General features: G+C 57.4%; 1 protein-coding gene across 1 annotated transcript in view; it reads right to left on the reverse strand.

Annotated features, from left to right (window-relative positions):
* Positions 1 to 21,271, reverse strand: part of PIEZO1 (piezo type mechanosensitive ion channel component 1) — a 143,104-nt gene that overhangs the window by 18,038 nt on the left and 103,795 nt on the right. Inside the window, exons 29-36 of the mRNA XM_040329671.1 lie at positions 19,019 to 19,277; positions 17,154 to 17,342; positions 15,784 to 15,943; positions 14,908 to 15,016; positions 12,544 to 12,691; positions 12,229 to 12,443; positions 11,254 to 11,412; positions 10,033 to 10,180 (exon numbers count right to left, since the gene is read on the reverse strand). Coding sequence (XP_040185605.1) covers positions 10,033 to 10,180; positions 11,254 to 11,412; positions 12,229 to 12,443; positions 12,544 to 12,691; positions 14,908 to 15,016; positions 15,784 to 15,943; positions 17,154 to 17,342; positions 19,019 to 19,277 — 1,387 coding nt within the window. The remainder of the gene's footprint in view (positions 1 to 10,032; positions 10,181 to 11,253; positions 11,413 to 12,228; positions 12,444 to 12,543; positions 12,692 to 14,907; positions 15,017 to 15,783; positions 15,944 to 17,153; positions 17,343 to 19,018; positions 19,278 to 21,271) is intronic.

Genomic DNA, 21,271 nt, shown 5'->3' on the forward strand with positions numbered 1-21,271 from the left:
AGCCGACATTAGAGCATTAGAGCTGTGAAAATGTGGAGCAGACTCCCTCCAGAGGTGGATCGGATCAGTGGATTTCTATAAGAAAGGTCCGGAGTCTTTCCTGAATATAACTGGGTGACATTTATAGGGAAAGGTGATCCGGGGAAAATCCGATTGCTTCTCGGGGGATCAGGAAGGAATTTTCCCTGCTGGAGGAAATTGGATCTCATGCTCTGCTGGGGGTTTTCTCCTTCCTCTGGATCACCTGTGTGTGAAGATTTGTGTATACGGGATTGTGTATATAAGATTGTGTATACAGGATTGTGTATATGGGATTGTGTATACGGGATTGTGTATATAAGATTGTGTATACGGGATTGTGTATACGGGATTGTGTATATAAGATTGTGTATATAAGATTGTGTATATAAGATTGTGTATACGGGATTGTGTATATAAGATTGTGTATATAAGATTGTGTATACGGGATTGTGTATATAAGATTGTGTATATAAGATTGTGTATATAAGATTGTGTATACGGGATTGTGTATATAAGATTGTGTATATAAGATTGTGTATACGGGATTGTGTATATAAGATTGTGTATATAAGATTGTGTATACGGGATTGTGTATACGGGATTGTGTATATAAGGTGTGTGTATAAGATTGTGTATATGGGATTTTATGATATTTTCCCTCTTTTATTGGTTGAACTGGATGGACTTGTGTCTTTATTTAGCTCCTCCCTGTGTGGAGGACGGTCTCCGCTTTGCTCCTCCCTGTGTGGAGGAGGGTCTCCGCTTTGCTCCTCCCTGTGTGGAGGAGGGTCTCCGCTTTGCTCCTCCCTGTGTGGAGGAGGGTCTCCTCTTTGCTCCTCCCTGTGTGGAGGGCGGTCTCCGCTTTGCTCCTCCCTGTGTGGAGGAGGGTCTCCGCTTTGCTCCTCCCTGTGTGGAGGAGGGTCTCCGCTTTGCTCCTCCCTGTGTGGAGGGCGGTCTCCGCTTTGCTCCTCCCTGTGTGGAGGACGGTCTCCGCTTTGCTCCTCCCTGTGTGGAGGAGGGTCTCCGCTTTGCTCCTCCCTGTGTGGAGGAGGGTCTCCGCTTTGCTCCTCCCTGTGTGGAGGAGGGTCTCCGCTTTGCTCCTCCCTGTGTGGAGGAGGGTCTCCGCTTTGCTCCTCCCTGTGTGGAGGACGGTCTCCGCTTTGCTCCTCCCTGTGTGGAGGAGGGTCTCCGCTTTGCTCCTCCCTGTGTGGAGGACCGTCTCCGCTTTGCTCCTCCCTGTGTGGAGGAGGGTCTCCGCTTTGCTCCTCCCTGTGTGGAGGACCGTCTCCGCTTTGCTCCTCCCTGTGTGGAGGAGGGTCTCCCGCTTTGCTCCTCCCTGTGTGGAGGAGGGTCTCCCGCTTTGCTCCTCCCTGTGTGGAGGACCGTCTCCGCTTTGCTCCTCCCTGTGTGGAGGACCGTCTCCGCTTTGCTCCTCCCTGTGTGGAGGAGGGTCTCCGCTTTGCTCCTCCCTGTGTGGAGGAGGGTCTCCGCTTTGCTCCTCCCTGTGTGGAGGAGGGTCTCCGCTTTGCTCCTCCCTGTGTGGAGGAGGGTCTCCGCTTTGCTCCTCCCTGTGTGGAGGACCGTCTCCGCTTTGCTCCTCCCTGTGTGGAGGAGGGTCTCCGCTTTGCTCCTCCCTGTGTGGAGGACCGTCTCCGCTTTGCTCCTCCTGTGTGGAGGAGGGTCTCCGCTTTGCTCCTCCCTGTGTGGAGGAGGGTCTCCCGCTTTGCTCCTCCCTGTGTGGAGGACGGTCTCCGCTTTGCTCCTCCCTGTGTGGAGGACCGTCTCCGCTTTGCTCCTCCCTGTGTGGAGGACGGTCTCCGCTTTGCTCCTCCCTGTGTGGAGGACCGTCTCCGCTTTGCTCCTCCCTGTGTGGAGGACCGTCTCCGCTTTGCTCCTCCCTGTGTGGAGGACCGTCTCCGCTTTGCTCCTCCCTGTGTGGAGGAGGGTCTCCGCTTTGCTCCTCCCTGTGTGGAGGAGGGTCTCTGCTTTGCTCCTCCCTGTGTGGAGGTCGGTCTCCGCTTTGCTCCTCCCTGTGTGGAGGAGGGTCTCCGCTTTGCTCCTCCCTGTGTGGAGGACCGTCTTCGCTTTGCTCCTCCCTGTGTGGAGGAGGGTCTCCGCTTTGCTCCTCCCTGTGTGGAGGAGGGTCTCCGCTTTGCTCCTCCCTGTGTGGAGGAGGGTCTCCGCTTTGCTCCTCCCTGTGTGGAGGACGGTCTCCGCTTTGCTCCTCCCTGTGTGGAGGTCGGTCTCCGCTTTGCTCCTCCCTGTGTGGAGGAGGGTCTCCGCTTTGCTCCTCCCTGTGTGGAGGAGGGTCTCCGCTTTGCTCCTCCCTGTGTGGAGGTCGGTCTCCGCTTTGCTCCTCCCTGTGTGGAGGAGGGTCTCCGCTTTGCTCCTCCCTGTGTGGAGGACCGTCTCCGCTTTGCTCCTCCCTGTGTGGAGGTCGGTCTCCGCTTTGCTCCTCCCTGTGTGGAGGACCGTCTTCGCTTTGCTCCTCCCTGTGTGGAGGAGGGTCTCCGCTTTGCTCCTCCCTGTGTGGAGGAGGGTCTCCGCTTTGCTCCTCCCTGTGTGGAGGTCGGTCTCTGCTTTGCTTCTCCCTGTGTGGAGGTCGGTCTCCGCTTTGCTCCTCCCTGTGTGGAGGAGGGTCTCCGCTTTGCTCCTCCCTGTGTGGAGGACGGTCTCCCGCTTTTCTCCTCCCTGTGTGGAGGAGGGTCTCCGCTTTGCTCCTCCCTGTGTGGAGGAGGGTCTCCGCTTTGCTCCTCCCTGTGTGGAGGAGGGTCTCCCGCTTTGCTCCTCCCTGTGTGGAGGAGGGTCTCCGCTTTGCTCCTCCCTGTGTGAAGGAGGGTCTCCGCTTTGCTCCTCCCTGTGTGGAGGAGGGTCTCCCGCTTTGCTCCTCCCTGTGTGGAGGAGGGTCTCCGCTTTGCTCCTCCCTGTGTGGAGGAGGGTCTCCTGCTTTGCTCCTCCCTGTGTGGAGGAGGGTCTCCGCTTTGCTCCTCCCTGTGTGGAGGAGGGTCTCCCGCTTTGCTCCTCCCTGTGTGGAGGAGGGTCTCCCGCTTTGCTCCTCCCTGTGTGGAGGAGGGTCTCCGCTTTGCTCCTCCCTGTGTGGAGGAGGGTCTCCGCTTTGCTCCTCCCTGTGTGGAGGAGGGTCTCCGCTTTGCTCCTCCCTGTGTGGAGGAGGGTCTCCGCTTTGCTCCTCCCTGTGTGGAGGAGGGTCTCCGCTTTGCTCCTCCCTGTGTGGAGGAGGGTCTCCCGCTTTACTTTTCCCTGTGTGGAGGAGGGTCTCCGCTTTGCTCCTCCCTGTGTGGAGGACGGTCTCCGCTTTGCTCCTCCCTGTGTGGAGGGTCTCCCGCTTTGCTCCTCCCTGTGTGGAGGAGGGTCTCCGCTTTGCTCCTCCCTGTGTGGAGGAGGGTCTCCCGCTTTACTTTTCCCTGTGTGGAGGACGGTCTCCGCTTTGCTCCTCCCTGTGTGGAGGACGGTCTCCGCTTTGCTCCTCCCTGTGTGGAGGGTCTCCCGCTTTGCTCCTCCCTGTGTGGAGGAGGGTCTCCCGCTTTGCTCCTCCCTGTGTGGAGGAGGGTCTCCCGCTTTGCTCCTCCCTGTGTGGAGGAGGGTCTCCGCTTTGCTCCTCCCTGTGTGGAGGACGTCTCCGCTTTGCTCCTCCCTGTGTGGAGGGTCTCCCGCTTTGCTCCTCCCTGTGTGGAGGAGGGTCTCCCGCTTTGCTCCTCCCTGTGTGGAGGAGGGCCTCCGCTTTGCTCCTCCCTGTGTGGAGGAGGGTCTCCGCTTTGCTCCTCCCTGTGTGGAGGAGGGTCTCCGCTTTGCTCCTCCCTGTGTGGAGGAGGGTCTCCGCTTTGCTCCTCCCTGTGTGGAGGAGGGTCTCCGCTTTGCTCCTCCCTGTGTGGAGGAGGGTCTCCGCTTTGCTCCTCCCTGTGTGGAGGAGGGTCTCCGCTTTGCTCCTCCCTGTGTGGAGGAGGGTCTCCGCTTTGCTCCTCCCTGTGTGGAGGAGGGTCTCCCGCTTTGCTCCTCCCTGTGTGGAGGACCGTCTCCGCTTTGCTCCTCCCTGTGTGGAGGAGGGTCTCCGCTTTGCTCCTCCCTGTGTGGAGGAGGGTCTCCGCTTTGCTCCTCCCTGTGTGGAGGAGGGTCTCCGCTTTGCTCCTCCCTGTGTGGAGGAGGGTCTCCGCTTTGCTCCTCCCTGTGTGGAGGAGGGTCTCCGCTTTGCTCCTCCCTGTGTGGAGGAGGGTCTCCGCTTTGCTCCTCCCTGTGTGGAGGACCGTCTCCGCTTTGCTCCTCCCTGTGTGGAGGAGGGTCTCCGCTTTGCTCCTCCCTGTGTGGAGGACCGTCTCCGCTTTGCTCCTCCCTGTGTGGAGGAGGGTCTCCGCTTTGCTCCTCCCTGTGTGGAGGAGGGTCTCCCGCTTTGCTCCTCCCTGTGTGGAGGACCGTCTCCGCTTTGCTCCTCCCTGTGTGGAGGACCGTCTCCGCTTTGCTCCTCCCTGTGTGGAGGACGGTCTCTGCTTTGCTCCTCCCTGTGTGGAGGACCGTCTCCGCTTTGCTCCTCCCTGTGTGGAGGACCGTCTCCGCTTTGCTCCTCCCTGTGTGGAGGACCGTCTCCGCTTTGCTCCTCCCTGTGTGGAGGAGGGTCTCCGCTTTGCTCCTCCCTGTGTGGAGGAGGGTCTCTGCTTTGCTCCTCCCTGTGTGGAGGTCGGTCTCCGCTTTGCTCCTCCCTGTGTGGAGGAGGGTCTCCGCTTTGCTCCTCCCTGTGTGGAGGACCGTCTTCGCTTTGCTCCTCCCTGTGTGGAGGAGGGTCTCCGCTTTGCTCCTCCCTGTGTGGAGGAGGGTCTCCGCTTTGCTCCTCCCTGTGTGGAGGAGGGTCTCCGCTTTGCTCCTCCCTGTGTGGAGGACGGTCTCCGCTTTGCTCCTCCCTGTGTGGAGGACCGTCTCCGCTTTGCTCCTCCCTGTGTGGAGGACCGTCTTCGCTTTGCTCCTCCCTGTGTGGAGGAGGGTCTCCGCTTTGCTCCTCCCTGTGTGGAGGTCGGTCTCCGCTTTGCTCCTCCGTGTGGAGGAGGGTCTCCGCTTTGCTCCTCCCTGTGTGGAGGACCGTCTCCGCTTTGCTCCTCCCTGTGTGGAGGAGGGTCTCCGCTTTGCTCCTCCCTGTGTGGAGGAGGGTCTCCGCTTTGCTCCTCCCTGTGTGGAGGGCGGTCTCCGCTTTGCTCCTCCCTGTGTGGAGGACGGTCTCCGCTTTGCTCCTCCCTGTGTGGAGGAGGGTCTCCGCTTTGCTCCTCCCTGTGTGGAGGAGGGTCTCCGCTTTGCTCCTCCCTGTGTGGAGGAGGGTCTCCGCTTTGCTCCTCCCTGTGTGGAGGGTCTCCGCTTTGCTCCTCCCTGTGTGGAGGAGGGTCTCCGCTTTGCTCCTCCCTGTGTGGAGGAGGGTCTCCGCTTTGCTCCTCCCTGTGTGGAGGACCGTCTCCGTTTTGCTCCTCCCTGTGTGGAGGAGGGTCTCCGCTTTGCTCCTCCCTGTGTGGAGGAGGGTCTCCGCTTTGCTCCTCCCTGTGTGGAGGAGGGTCCCGCTTTGCTCCTCCCTGTGTGGAGGAGGGTCTCCGCTTTGCTCCTCCCTGTGTGGAGGAAGGTCTCCGCTTTGCCCCTCCCTGTGTGGAGGAAGGTCTCCGCTTTGCTCCTCCCTGTGTGGAGGGTCTCCGCTTTGCTCCTCCCTGTGTGGAGGAGGGTCTCCGCTTTGCTCCTCCCTGTGTGGAGGAGGGTCTCCGCTTTGCTCCTCCCTGTGTGGAGGACCGTCTCCGCTTTGCTCCTCCCTGTGTGGAGGAAGGTCTCCGCTTTGCCCCTCCCTGTGTGGAGGAGGGTCTCCGCTTTGCTCCTCCCTGTGTGGAGGACCGTCTCCGCTTTGCTCCTCCCTGTGTGGAGGTCGGTCTCCGCTTTGCTCCTCCCTGTGTGGAGGAGGGTCTCCGCTTTGCTCCTCCCTGTGTGGAGGACCGTCTCCGCTTTGCTCCTCCCTGTGTGGAGGTCGGTCTCCGCTTTGCTCCTCCCTGTGTGGAGGACCGTCTTCGCTTTGCTCCTCCCTGTGTGGAGGAGGGTCTCCGCTTTGCTCCTCCCTGTGTGGAGGAGGGTCTCCGCTTTGCTCCTCCCTGTGTGGAGGTCGGTCTCTGCTTTGCTTCTCCCTGTGTGGAGGTCGGTCTCCGCTTTGCTCCTCCCTGTGTGGAGGAGGGTCTCCGCTTTGCTCCTCCCTGTGTGGAGGAGGGTCTCCGCTTTGCTCCTCCCTGTGTGGAGGAGGGTCTCCCGCTTTGCTCCTCCCTGTGTGGAGGAGGGTCTCCGCTTTGCTCCTCCCTGTGTGAAGGAGGGTCTCCGCTTTGCTCCTCCCTGTGTGGAGGAGGGTCTCCCGCTTTGCTCCTCCCTGTGTGGAGGAGGGTCTCCGCTTTGCTCCTCCCTGTGTGGAGGAGGGTCTCCTGCTTTGCTCCTCCCTGTGTGGAGGAGGGTCTCCGCTTTGCTCCTCCCTGTGTGGAGGAGGGTCTCCCGCTTTGCTCCTCCCTGTGTGGAGGAGGGTCTCCGCTTTGCTCCTCCCTGTGTGGAGGAGGGTCTCCGCTTTGCTCCTCCCTGTGTGGAGGAGGGTCTCCGCTTTGCTCCTCCCTGTGTGGAGGAGGGTCTCCACTTGCTCCTCCCTGTGTGGAGGAGGGTCTCCCGCTTTGCTCCTCCCTGTGTGGAGGACGGTCTCCGCTTTGCTCCTCCCTGTGTGGAGGAGGGTCTCCGCTTTGCTCCTCCCTGTGTGGAGGGTCTCCCGCTTTGCTCCTCCCTGTGTGGAGGAGGGTCTCCGCTTTGCCCCTCCCTGTGTGGAGGAGGGTCTCCGCTTTGCCCCTCCCTGTGTGGAGGAGGGTCTCCGCTTTGCTCCTCCCTGTGTGGAGGAGGGTCTCCGCTTTGCTCCTCCCTGTGTGGAGGTCGGTCTCTGCTTTGCTTCTCCCTGTGTGGAGGTCGGTCTCCGCTTTGCTCCTCCCTGTGTGGAGGAGGGTCTCCGCTTTGCTCCTCCCTGTGTGGAGGAGGGTCTCCGCTTTGCTCCTCCCTGTGTGGAGGAGGGTCTCCCGCTTTGCTCCTCCCTGTGTGGAGGAGGGTCTCCGCTTTGCTCCTCCCTGTGTGAAGGAGGGTCTCCGCTTTGCTCCTCCCTGTGTGGAGGAGGGTCTCCCGCTTTGCTCCTCCCTGTGTGGAGGAGGGTCTCCGCTTTGCTCCTCCCTGTGTGGAGGAGGGTCTCCTGCTTTGCTCCTCCCTGTGTGGAGGAGGGTCTCCGCTTTGCTCCTCCCTGTGTGGAGGAGGGTCTCCCGCTTTGCTCCTCCCTGTGTGGAGGAGGGTCTCCCGCTTTGCTCCTCCCTGTGTGGAGGAGGGTCTCCGCTTTGCTCCTCCCTGTGTGGAGGAGGGTCTCCGCTTTGCTCCTCCCTGTGTGGAGGAGGGTCTCCGCTTTGCTCCTCCCTGTGTGGAGGAGGGTCTCCACTTGCTCCTCCCTGTGTGGAGGAGGGTCTCCCGCTTTGCTCCTCCCTGTGTGGAGGAGGGTCTCCGCTTTGCTCCTCCCTGTGTGGAGGAGGGTCTCCGCTTTGCTCCTCCCTGTGTGGAGGGTCTCCCGCTTTGCTCCTCCCTGTGTGGAGGAGGGTCTCCGCTTTGCCCCTCCCTGTGTGGAGGAGGGTCTCCGCTTTGCCCCTCCCTGTGTGGAGGACGGTCTCCGCTTTGCCCCTCCCTGTGTGGAGGAGGGTCTCCGCTTTGCCCCTCCCTGTGTGGAGGAGGGTCTCCCGCTTTGCTCCTCCCTGTGTGGAGGAGGGTCTCCGCTTTGCTCCTCCCTGTGTGGAGGGTCTCCCGCTTTGCTCCTCCCTGTGTGGAGGAGGGTCTCCGCTTTGCTCCTCCCTGTGTGGAGGAGGGTCTCCCGCTTTACTTTTCCCTGTGTGGAGGAGGGTCTCCGCTTTGCTCCTCCCTGTGTGGAGGACGGTCTCCGCTTTGCTCCTCCCTGTGTGGAGGGTCTCCCGCTTTGCTCCTCCCTGTGTGGAGGAGGGTCTCCCGCTTTGCTCCTCCCTGTGTGGAGGAGGGTCTCCGCTTTGCTCCTCCCTGTGTGGAGGAGGGTCTCCGCTTTGCTCCTCCCTGTGTGGAGGAGGGTCTCCCGCTTTACTTTTCCCTGTGTGGAGGAGGGTCTCCGCTTTGCTCCTCCCTGTGTGGAGGACGGTCTCCGCTTTGCTCCTCCCTGTGTGGAGGGTCTCCCGCTTTGCTCCTCCCTGTGTGGAGGAGGGTCTCCCGCTTTGCTCCTCCCTGTGTGGAGGAGGGTCTCCCGCTTTGCTCCTCCCTGTGTGGAGGAGGGTCTCCGCTTTGCTCCTCCCTGTGTGGAGGACGTCTCCGCTTTGCTCCTCCCTGTGTGGAGGGTCTCCCGCTTTGCTCCTCCCTGTGTGGAGGAGGGTCTCCCGCTTTGCTCCTCCCTGTGTGGAGGAGGGTCTCCGCTTTGCTCCTCCCTGTGTGGAGGAGGGTCTCCGCTTTGCTCCTCCCTGTGTGGAGGACCGTCTCCGCTTTGCTCCTCCCTGTGTGGAGGACCGTCTCCGCTTTGCTCCTCCCTGTGTGGAGGAGGGTCTCCGCTTTGCTCCTCCCTGTGTGGAGGAGGGTCTCCGCTTTGCTCCTCCCTGTGTGGAGGAGGGTCTCTGCTTTGCTCCTCCCTGTGTGGAGGAGGGTCTCCCGCTTTGCTCCTCCCTGTGTGGAGGAGGGTCTCCCGCTTTGCTCCTCCCTGTGTGGAGGACGGTCTCCGCTTTGCTCCTCCCTGTGTGGAGGAGGGTCTCCGCTTTGCTCCTCCCTGTGTGGAGGGTCTCCCGCTTTGCCCCTCCCTGTGTGGAGGAGGGTCTCCGCTTTGCCCCTCCCTGTGTGGAGGAGGTTCTCCCGCTTTGCTCCTCCCTGTGTGGAGGAGGGTCTCCGCTTTGCTCCTCCCTGTGTGGAGGAGGGTCTCCGCTTTGCCCCTCCCTGTGTGGAGGAGGGTCTCCGCTTTGCCCCTCCCTGTGTGGAGGAGGGTCTCCGCTTTGCCCCTCCCTGTGTGGAGGACGGTCTCCGCTTTGCCCCTCCCTGTGTGGAGGAGGGTCTCCGCTTTGCCCCTCCCTGTGTGGAGGAGGGTCTCCGCTTTGCCCCTCCCTGTGTGGAGGAGGGTCTCCCGCTTTGCTCCTCCCTGTGTGGAGGTTCTCCCGCTTTGCTCCTCCCTGTGTGGAGGAGGGTCTCCGCTTTGCTCCTCCCTGTGTGGAGGTTCTCCCGCTTTGCTCCTCCCTGTGTGGAGGAGGGTCTCCGCTTTGCTCCTCCCTGTGTGGAGGAGGGTCTCCGCTTTGCTCCTCCCTGTGTGGAGGAGGGTCTCCCGCTTTACTTTTCCCTGTGTGGAGGAGGGTCTCTGCTTTGCTCCTCCCTGTGTGGAGGAGGGTCTCCCACTTTTCTCCTCCCTGTGTGGAGGGTCTCCCGCTTTGCTCCTCCCTGTGTGGAGGAGGGTCTCCCGCTTTGCCCCTCCCTGTGTGGAGGAGGGTCTCCCGCTTTGCCCCTCCCTGTGTGGAGGAGGGTCTCCCGCTTTGCCCCTCCCTGTGTGGAGGAGGGTCTCCCGCTTTGCCCCTCCCTGTGTAGAGGAGGGTCTCCCGCTTTGCCCCTCCCTGTGTGGAGGATGGTCTCCCGCTTTGCTCCTCCCTGTGTGGAGGAGGGTCTCCGCTTTGCTCCTCCCTGTGTGGAGGCGGGTCTCTGCTTTGCTCCTCCCTGTGTGGAGGAGGGTCTCTGCTTTGCTCCTCCCTGTGTGGAGGCGGGTCTCCCGCTTTGCCCCTCCCTGTGTGGAGGCGGGTCTCTGCTTTGCTCCTCCCTGTGTGGAGGCGGGTCTCTGCTTTGCTCCTCCCTGTGTGGAGGAGGTTCTCCCGCTTTGCTCCTCCCTGTGTGGAGGCGGGTCTCTGCTTTGCTCCTCCCTGTGTGGAGGAGGGTCTCCGCTTTGCTCCTCCCTGTGTGGAGGAGGGTCTCCGCTTTGCTCCTCCCCGTGTCAGAGGCGTTTCCTACCTTCTCGGTCTCCCGGCTACATTTGATAATGAAGATGTTGGCATAAATGTCCTCCACACACATCCAGTTGGAGAGGGAAAGGGTGGTGTCGGTCCAAACCCAATCCATGACGGCTCTCAGCTCCACCAGGAAGGGGACCAGACGGAATCTGCAAAACAAGAACCGGATCGTATCAGAAGAACCGACACCGAGAGCCTGCCATCTATACCAATCACACTCCACCCGCCATTTCTCAGCTCTGGGGTGGGGGAGGGGGGTTAGAATCTGGGTTGGGGGGGGAGGGGTTAAGTATGTTCCCTGGGTGTGTTCTAACTGTAGGGGGTGTGGCCTCACTAGGGGAAATGACTGATCTCCTGTACATTGTATGAAGAGAAGATCAGCATTTCCCCCCTGACAGGACCGGGGGCGGGGCGTTTACACCCACAGCTCCCGGTCCCCGCTCTGTAACGAGCGATCGCGCCCCCCGCTGGGCACACACACTGGAGTCGGGGGCGAGCGCGCGCCCCTGGTTACCTGCGAGACGTAGAGCTACGGGTTCTCGCGCAGGATAATGACGCCGGCAGGTCGGCAAGTAGTTAATGAAGGGACAACATTTAGCAAGTCACATGGTTGGTGATCAGGAGCGGCGCATCGAAGTGTGGAGGGATCCTCCGGCGTAAAGCGATTCACATAGACCATCCCCCGCACCGCCAATGATGTCATCCCTTCCATGAGCGGTTCAAGGCTCGCTTTCCAATCGCTCTACTGCAGGGTAGTCTTCCCGGTGATGATTGCAGACTGACAGTGGTGCGGGGGATGGTCTATGTGGATCCCTTCCCCCCAGATCCCTCCACACTTAGAGGCGGAGCCTCTCTTTTATACTCTGGAGCTCCTCCTGGATTTTCCTTCCAATCCCCTTGTGGAGGATTCCATTGGTGGACATTTTATGGTCACACAACCAATCACATCGCTGCAATCTTTTTATATGGACTCTAAACTGAAGGACTTGTCAATAAATGGTTGTGGAACCAATCATCTGAGTTTCCATTATTTCTTATGGGGAAATTCGCTTTGATATACAAGTGCTTTGGATTACAAGCGTGTTTCCTGTATAAGGATTACACCAGACACAGATGGTCCAATCACGCGTCTGCACAGGAGGCTGCTGGGAAATCTCCCTCCTTTTATACCCCTCCCCCAGGGTGAACAGCCAATCAGACGCGGCGGCGGCGATCTTCTCACCCCTGGAAGAGGAAGAGGTTGACGTGGTTGTATTTCTTGGTCAGGAAGTTGCCCGATATGCGGGTCGGGTAGCCACAGCGGATCTGATAGGCCGACAGAGTGAAGTAGATGCACTTGACGAAATACCAAAGCTGAGCCACCGAGTTCTGACTGAACATCCTGGAACCAGAGGAAGGAGAGGTGAGAATCCCAGCCAGACAACGGGGCCCTTCCCACCCAGACAACGGGGCCCTCGGGGCCCTTCCCACCCAGACAACGGGGCGCTTCCCACCCAGACAACGGGGCCCTTCCCACCCAGACAACGGGGCCCTCGGGGGCCCTTCCCACCCAGACAACGGGGCCCTTCCCACCCAGACAACGGGGCCCTTCCCACCCAGACAACGGGGCCATTCCCACTCAGACAACAGGGCCCTTCCCACCCAGACAACGGGGCCCTTCCCACCCAGACAACGGGGCCCCTCCCACCCACAGATGGGGCCCTCGGATGTTCCCACCCACACAATGGGGCCCTTTCCACCCACAGATGGGGCCCTCGGATGTTCCCACCCACACAACGGGGCCCTTCCCACCCACAGAATGGGGCCCTCGGATGTTCCCACCCACACAACGGGGCCCTTCCCACCCACAGAATGGGGCCCTCGGATGTTCCCACCCACACAACGGGGCCCTTCCCACCCACAGAATGGGGCCCTCGGATGTTCCCACCCAGACAACGGAACCTTCGGGGCCCTTCCCACCCACAGAATGGGGCCCTTGGATGTTCCCACCCACAGAATGGGGCCCTCGGATGTTCCCACCCACAGAATGGGGCCCTTGGATGTTCCCACCCAGACAACGGAACCCTCGGGGCCCTTCCCACCCACAGAATGGGGCCCTCGGATGTTCCCACCCACACAACGGGGCCCTTCCCACCCACAGAATGGGGCCCTCGGATGTTCCCACCCAGACAACGGAACCCTCGGGGCCCTTCCTTACCTTTCAGTCACCGCTGGGAGGATGAAGAACATCCAGACATGAATCCCGATCACCAGAATCACCTGGAAGATCAGCTTCCCGAGGACGGTTTTGCGGAGGTACAAGGCGCGATCGATCACCATGGTGGAGAACTGGATGAGGAGCATCACCAGGAAGGCTTCTGGGACCTGATCATCGGACAGCGAGGAGGTGATGTCCGCCGCCGCCGAGTGTTTCTACAACACAACGATATAAGAATCACATACGGGGGAGGGGGGCGCTTTCTACATTCGAGGACACGCCCACGAGGAGCTCACAATCTAAAATCTCACTTACCCCAAAGGCCCAGAAACCGAAGACAATGATGACAAAGTCCACCACATCGGCCAGGAACATGAGAGCGTAGACGTCCGTCGCCGCGCGATACGGAGTGTGAAGGATGTCATGGAAGAAGGACTTCACAGGCGCGTACACGCCCCGCGCCCTGCAAGACAATCAATAATCAGGTCCGTGACTGACAGGAGGAGCCAGGCGAGCAGCATTTCCAGCAACGCCCGCCTCCATATTCCTCTCATAGAAGGATTTGTAATAGAGGAGGGAGGGTATTGATTGGTGATTGGATATCGGAGGCGGGTCTCATGTGGGGGAGGGTATTGATTGGTGATTGGATATCGGAGGCGGGTCTCATGTGGGGGAGGGTATTGATTGGTAATTGGATATCAGAGGCGGGTCTCATGTGGGGGAGGGAGGGTGTGGTGATTGGATATCAGAGGCGGGTCTCATGTGGGGGAGGGTATTGATTGGGGATTGGATATCAGAGGCGGGTCTCATGGGGGAGGGTATTGATTGGTGATTGGATATCAGAGGCGAGTCTCATGTGGGGGAGGGTATTGATTGGGGATTGGATATCAGAGGCGGGTCTCATGGGGGAGGGTATTGATTGGTGATTGGATATCAGAGGCGGGTCTCATGTGGGGGAGGGAGGGTGTGGTGATTGGATATCAGAGGCGGGTCTCATGGGGGAGGGTATTGATTGGATATCAGAGGCGGGTCTCATGGGGGAGGGTATTGATTGGTGATTGGATATCAGAGGCGGGTCTCATGGGGGAGGGTATTGATTGGGGATTGGATATCAGAGGCGGGTCTCATGTGGGGGAGGGTGTGGTGATTGGATATCAGAGGCGGGTCTCATGTGGGGGAGGGTATTGATTGGTGATTAGATATCAGAGGCGGGTCTCATGTGGGGAGGGTATTGATTGGTGATTGGATATCAGAGGCGGGTCTCATGGGGGGAGGGTATTGATTGGGGATTGGATATCAGAGGCGGGTCTCATGGGGGAGGGTATTGATTGGTGATTGGATATCAGAGGCGGGTCTCATGTGGGGGAGGGTATTGATTGGGGATTGGATATCAGAGGCGGGTCTCATGTGGGGGAGGGTATTGATTGGGGATTGGATATCAGAGGCGGGTCTCATGTGGGGGAGGGTATTGATTGGTGATTGGATATCAGAGGCGGGTCTCATGGGGGAGGGTATTGATTGGTGATTGGATATCAGAGGCGGGTCTCATGGGGGAGGGTATTGATTGGTGATTGGATATCAGAGGCAGGTCTCATGGGGGAGGGTATTGATTGGTGATTGGATATCAGAGGCGGGTCTCATGTGGGGGAGGGTATTGATTGGTGATTGGATATCAGAGGCGGGTCTCATGGGGGGGAGGGTATTGATTGGTGATTGGATATCAGGGGCGGGTCTCATGTGGGGGAGGGTATTGATTGGTGATTGGATATCAGAGGCGGGTCTCATGTGGGGGAGGGTATTGATTGGTGATTGGATATCAGAGGCGGGTCTCATGGGGGAGGGTATTGATTGGGGATTGGATATCAGAGGCGGGTCTCATGGGGGAGGGTATTGATTGGTGATTGGATATCAGAGGCGGGTCTCATGTGGGGGAGGGTATTGATTGGGGATTGGATATCAGAGGCGGGTCTCATGTGGGGGAGGGTATTGATTGGGGATTGGATATCAGAGGCGGGTCTCATGTGGGGGAGGGTATTGATTGGTGATTGGATATCAGAGGCGGGTCTCATGGGGGAGGGTATTGATTGGTGATTGGATATCAGAGGCGGGTCTCATGGGGGAGGGTATTGATTGGTGATTGGATATCAGAGGCAGGTCTCATGGGGGAGGGTATTGATTGGTGATTGGATATCAGAGGCGGGTCTCATGTGGGGGAGGGTATTGATTGGTGATTGGATATCAGAGGCGGGTCTCATGTGGGGGAGGGTATTGATTGGTGATTGGATATCGGAGGCGGGTCTCATGTGGGGGAGGGTATTGATTGGTGATTGGATATCAGAGGCGGGTCTCATGTGGGGGAGGGTATTGATTGGTGATTGGATATCAGAGGCGGGTCTCATGTGGGGGAGGGTATTGATTGGTGATTGGATATCAGAGGCGGGTCTCATGTGGGGGAGGGTATTGATTGGTGATTGGATATCAGAGGCAGGTCTCGTGTGGGGGAGGGTATGTGTGGATATTACTGGTATTGATTGGTGATTGGAGGAGCGGATCCTATATACAGTTTATAAAGCGCCGACACGTATCAGAGAAAGAAATCGTTCCATTGGATGAATTTGATCCAAACAAACGATTTAAAGGTAAATGGAGGGCGGAGCTTTGCGCCTTTTCTGTTCTTACATTCGGATGAAGACGGTTTCCACTTTCAGTCCAATCATCTTCATTCTCACAGCGGCCGGCTTCCTCTTCTTCCTTTTCTCAGGATCTCGAAGTTTCTCCTTTTCTGTGTCTAGAGAAGAATGAAGAGAAGATCACCGCCAGCCCCCCGGATCACATTCTATAGAGAGAGCGCCACCCGCGGGTCTCCAGAGGTAAATCCCGCCAAGATTTTATTTCACACAAGATTGTTTTCTCCAGTCCTGAGAAAGACGATCATTGAGGGGCGAGACCTGTGAGTGGCGCTCTTCTCTCTGACCGCTGGATTATCTATATAAATATCGACGTCTCTCAGAAAACGGACATATTTGTATAATAAAGAGGAACTTTCCCATCTTTCCATCTATGAAATCTTCTTCTTGTTTTATCTTTGGACAGGAAATCCCTCACACAGCCCCGCCCTAAACGTTCAGATGAATGACAGCGGGGAGGGGATGAATGGGACCCCGTAGTTCCCTCCCTCCCGGGTGATATGGGGGAGGGGATGAATGGGACCCCATAGTTCCCTCCCTCCCGGGTGATATGGGGGAGGGGTGAAATTACCAGCATGGCTCGCTCGGGAAGTTTCGGCCAGAAGTGGTGAATCTGCGGGGACAGCCCCCGAGAGGAGGTTGGAATTGCAGCAAAACTGTTTTTGTTTTCTCAACTGATGGCCAATGGATTTTTAATTCACAAAAATGGAATTGAGAAGTAAACGTGTCAGGAGGCAAAGCGTCCCGGGGCATCAAACGCAATCGCCTCGCCTTGTGACGGGAGATTCTTCCGCTTGATGGGAAATCTGGCGTTCTGTCCTCGGCGTTTTATCCGCAGGAAATCGAATATCAGGAGAAATATTCTCACCTTTGTCGGTCTCACTGGTCTGTGAATTTCCCCTCTTGCGCCGGCGAATCAGAGAACTGCGGCTCCCTTTGGGGTCGATATTGGTGGCGAGGTCGGGTTCCGTCTTCTTCTGAGGTTTCTGTACGGGATTCATATGTTCCCGATCCCACAATCCATAACTCTGAAAAGACAGAATACCCCTCCCCCGTAAATGCAGGCAAAGCCACAGAGTTCCTTAGTGATGGACGGGCGCCGCTCTTTGCCGTCGGGTGATTGGTCACACCGTATTGTTTGCACTCACAGCTCACGGCCACACATTATACAATTTTCCTTTAGATTTACCAAAACCGTATAATATGAGAGCAAACCTCAACACTTTCTACTTGTGCGCAATCAGGCCGGCCCTTCTACTACGCGGGGGACGGCCCTTCTACTACGCGGGGGACGGCCCTTCTACTACGAGGGGGACGGCCCTTCTACTACGAGGGGGACGGTCCTTCTACTACGAGGGGGACGGCCCTTCTACTACGAGGGGGACGGCCCTTCTACTACGAGGGGGACGGCCCTTCTACTACGAGGGGGACGGCCCTTCTACTACGCGGGGGACGGCCCTTCTACTACGCGGGGACGGCCCTTCTACTACGCGGGGACGGCCCTTCTACTACGCGGGGGACGGCCCTTCTACTACGCGGGGGACGGCCCTTCTACTACGCGGGGGACAGCCCTTCTACTACGTGGGGGACGGCCCTTCTACTACGCGGAGGATGGTAAATCTAAAGGTGATTGTATGATGTATGGCCGGCCCTTCTACTATGAGGGGGACGGTAAATCTAAAGGTGATTGTATGATGTATGGCCGGCCCTTCTACTACGTGGGGGATGGTAAATCTAAAGGTCATTGTATAATGTATGGCCGGCCCTTCTACTACGTGGGGGAAGGTAAATCTAAAGGTCATTGTATAATGTATGGCCGGCCCTTCTACTACGTGGGGGAAGGTAAATCTAAAGGTCATTGTATAATGTATGGGGGGCCCTTCTACTACGTGGGGGACGGCCCTTCTACTACGTGGGGGACGGCCCTTCTACTACGTGGGGGATGGTAAATCTAAAGGTCATTGTATAATGTATGGCCGGCCCTTCTACTACGTGGGGGAAGGTAAATCTAAAGGTCATTGTATAATGTATGGGGGGCCCTTCTACTACGTGGGGGACGGCCCTTCTACTACGCGGGGGACGGCCCTTCTACTACGCGGGGGAAGGTAAATCTAAAGGTCATTGTATGATGTATGGCCGGCCCAATGGGACATTTCAGGTTCTGGCCGTTCTATCCTCCATTCTGGACTCTATGGTGGACTGATATCCTATAGATAACGGTGAGGAGGTTGGGCTTACCATGAGCAGAGATCGGTGGAAGAAGAGCGCCAGCAGCTGGATCAGATCATATTTGACGTAAGAGTCGCTTTTCTCCACCCCAAGGATGCGCGGCGGGAAGAAGGGTTTCCCTTCAAAGCGTAGAAGAACCGTGTCGCTGTTCCATGGGAAGAAGCCGAACTGACAGAGATACTTCATCACCACCATCATCTGGAGGAGGAGAAGACAACAGGTCAGGGCCGGAGCCGATCACATATCAAGTACGATCTTCTCATATAAAAGTGGGGGATGGGGGATGAGAGACGACCCAAAACTTACCTTGTTTTTGGAAAGGCCGGCCCACCTCCCGTCCACCAACCAATTGTCTCCCTTCTCTACCCGAGTGACAGACGAGAAAACCGCCCGGACCTTTCATGGAATGGACACTGTATGGCGGGAGAAGGACCAATCAGGAAGCAGGTCCTGAGACCCGATTGGCCAGGGAGTCTTCGGTAGGGAGAAGGCCCCCGTAACATTTGCCGCAAGGATGGCTCTCCAGCACTCCCCGGCTCGGACAGTGGAGGGAGGGGGAGGGGCGATCAGAATGTCATCCCGGCCAGGTAAGGAGGCCTCTGATTGCTGCCTTATCGTTCTGCCACGGGGGGGGGGGGGGGGGGCGATCAGAATGTCATCCCGGCCAGGTAAGGAGGCCTCTGATTGCTGCCTTACCGTTCTGCCACGGGAGGGGGAGGGGCGATCAGAATGTCATCGTGGCCAGGTAAGGAGGCCTCTGATTGCTGCCTTATCGTTCTGCCACGGGGGGGGGGAGGGGCGATCAGAATGTCATCCCGGCCAGGAGGCCTCTGATTGCTGCCTTATCGTTCTGCCACGGGAGGGGGAGGGGCGATCAGAATGTCATCCCGGCCAGGTAAGGAGGCCTCTGATTGCTGCCTTATCGTTCTGCCACGGGGGGGGAGGGGCGATCAGAATGTCATCCCGGCCAGGTAAGGAGGCCTCTGATTGCTGCCTTATCGTTCTGCCACGGGGGGGGAGGGGCGATCAGAATGTCATCCCGGCCAGGTAAGGAGGCCTCTCATTGCTGCCACGGGAGGGGGAGGGGCGATCAGAATGTCATCCCGGCCAGGTAAGGAGGCCTCTGATTGCTGCCTTATCGTTCTGCCACGGGAGGGGGAGGGGCGATCAGAATGGCATCCCGGCCAGGTAAGGAGGACTCTGATTGCTGCCTTATCGTTCTGCCACGGGAGGGGGAGGGGCGATCAGAATGGCATCCCGGCCAGGTAAGGAGGCCTCTGATTGCTGCCTTACCGTTCTGCCACGGGAGGGGGAGGGGCGATCAGAATGTCATCCCGGCCAGGAGGCCTCTGATTGCTGCCTTATCGTTCTGCCACGGGAGGGGGAGGGGCGATCAGAATGGCATCCCGGCCAGGAGGCCTCTGATTGCTGCCTTATCGTTCTGCCACGGGAGGGGGAGGGGCGATCAGAATGTCATCCCGGACAGGTAAGGAGGCCTCTGATTGCAGCCTTATCGTTCTGCCACGGGAGGGGGAGGGGCGATCAGAATGTCATCCCGGCCAGGTAAGGAGGACTCTGATTGCTGCCTTACCGTTCTGCCACGGGAGGGGGAGGGGCGATCAGAATGTCATCCCGGCCAGGTAAGGAGGCCTCTCATTGCTGCCTTACTGTTCTGCCACGGGAGGGGGAGGGGCGATCAGAATGTCATCCCGGCCAGGTAAGGAGGCCTCTCATTGCTGCCTTACTGTTCTGCCACGGGAGGGGGAGGGGTGTTGGTTTGCCACCCCCAAGCCGTCTCTGGTACATACTTTATAGCTGTGAATTGAGGGGACAACCTACCTTCTGTACCCCAATTCTGGAAGCTCAGGACTCACCTCAGTGAAGACAATGGCCGTCATCCAGAATTTCTTGCTGGGCCGGTGGATGGAGAGCATGGCCCAGAGGAAGACGAGGATGGGGAGGAAGAGCGAGACCAGGGAGGCGCTCACCATGTTGTTCAGGATGATAATAAAGTAACAGAGGAGATCTGAATGGGCCGCCACCAAGTGGTAGAGAGCGAGCAGCAGCCTGAGCGGGCGACTCTGCGACCCGAAGAAACGACTCGATTCCGAGACTTCTGGGAAGGTCAGCGGCCTGAAAAGAGAAGGAGGAATCTCAATGCCGATCCCTGTACTATGGAGGAATCTCTATGCTGAGCTCTGTACTATGGAGGAATCTCAATGCTGAGCCCTGTACTATGTATGGAGGAATCTCTATGCTGAGCCCTGTACTATGTATGGAGGAATCTCAATGCTGAGCCCTGTACTATGTATGGAGGAATCTCAATGCGAGCCCTGTACTATGTATGGAGGAATCTCAATGCTGAGCCCTGTACTATGTATGGAGGAATCTCAATGCTGAGCCCTGTACTATGTATGGAGGAATCTCTATGCTGAGCCCTGTACTGTGTATGGAGGAATCTCATTGCTGAGCCCTGTACTATGGAGGAATCTCAATACTGAGCCCTGTACTATGGAGGAATCTCACTGCTGAGCCCTGTACTATGGAGGAATCTCACTACTGAGCCCTGTACTATGTATGGAGGAATCTCACTACTGAGCCCTGTACTATGTATGGAGGAATCTCACTACTGAGCCCTGTACTATGTATGGAGGAATCTCAATACCGAGCCCTGTACTATGTATGGAGGAATCTCAATGCTGAGCCCTGTACTATGGAGGCATCTCAATACTGAGCTCTGTACTATGTATGGAGGAATCTCAATGCTGAGCCCTGTACTATGTATGGAGGAATCTCACTACTGAGCCATGTACTATGTGTGATACATGTGCCTATATGTCTCAGTTTACTGCTCCCTGCTAGCCAGGTTATTGATGTGCTAATGTCCCCTCACTATTTCTAAAGGTTAATTGATCTATTGTGTTGTGTGAAGGAGAGCTGGGTTTAAGTGGCTTGTGTTAATTATTCTGATTGCTTCATTGTGGTAATTATCTCTCTATATGTGGGGTCGAGCGGTCTGGTTGATGTATTCAGTACAGCTAGTGCTCAGCGTCATTGATGTCATTGTCTAAAGAAAATGTGTTTCAGCATCGGCCCCGTCGTGTCTACCTATAATCTGTATGGAAGCCCCAGTGTGAGGGGGGGCGGAGATTTGTCATTGTAACAGTTTTGGAAATGACATATAAGCTGTGTGTTATAACATTAAAGTCTGTGTTGTTCAAGCAGTAAGCTGGTCTCATGTGTGGCTTTCTGGGCGATTCCAGGGATATCCCTCCTCGTGGAATATTGGGGTGATTTTCGTTATGGGAAGAAGGGAACGTTGACGGGGATATCATACCGATACCGTCACAATATGTATGGAGGAATCTCAATACTGAGCCCTGTACTATGTATGGAGGAATCTCACTACTGAGCCCTGTACTATGTATGGAGGAATCTCACTACTGAGCCCTGTACTATGTATGGAGGAATCTCAATGCTGAGCCCTGTACTATGTATGGAGGAATCTCAATACCGAGCCCTGTACTATGTATGGAGGAATCTCAATGCTGAGCCCTGTACTATGTATGGAGGAATCTCACTGCTGAGCCCTGTACTATGTATGGAGGAATCTCACTACTGAGCCCTGTACTATGTATGGAGGAATCTCAATGCTGAGCCCTGTACTATGTATGGAGGAATCTCAATGCTGAGCCCTGTACTATGTATGGAGGAATCTCACTGCTGAGCCCTGTACTATGTATGGAGGAATCTCACTACTGAGCCCTGTACTATGTATGGAGGAATCTCAATGCTGAGCCCTGTACTATGTATGGAGGAATCTCAATGCTGAGCCCTGTACTATGTATGGAGGAATCTCAATGCTGAGCCATGTACTATGGAGGAATCTCACTACTGAGCCCTGTACTATGTATGGAGGAATCTCAATGCTGAGCCATGTACTATGTATGGAGGAATCTCAATGCTGAGCCCTGTACTATGGAGGAATCTCAATGCTGAGCCCTGTACTATGTATGGAGGAATCTCACTACTGAGCCCTGTACTATGTATGGAGGAATCTCTATGCTGAGCCCTGTACTATGTATGGAGGAATCTCACTACTGAGCCCTGTACTATGGAGGAATCTC

The sequence above is a fragment of the Rana temporaria genome, chromosome 11 (assembly GCF_905171775.1).
Source record: "Rana temporaria chromosome 11, aRanTem1.1, whole genome shotgun sequence".
NCBI classification, from domain to species: domain Eukaryota; kingdom Metazoa; phylum Chordata; class Amphibia; order Anura; family Ranidae; genus Rana; species Rana temporaria.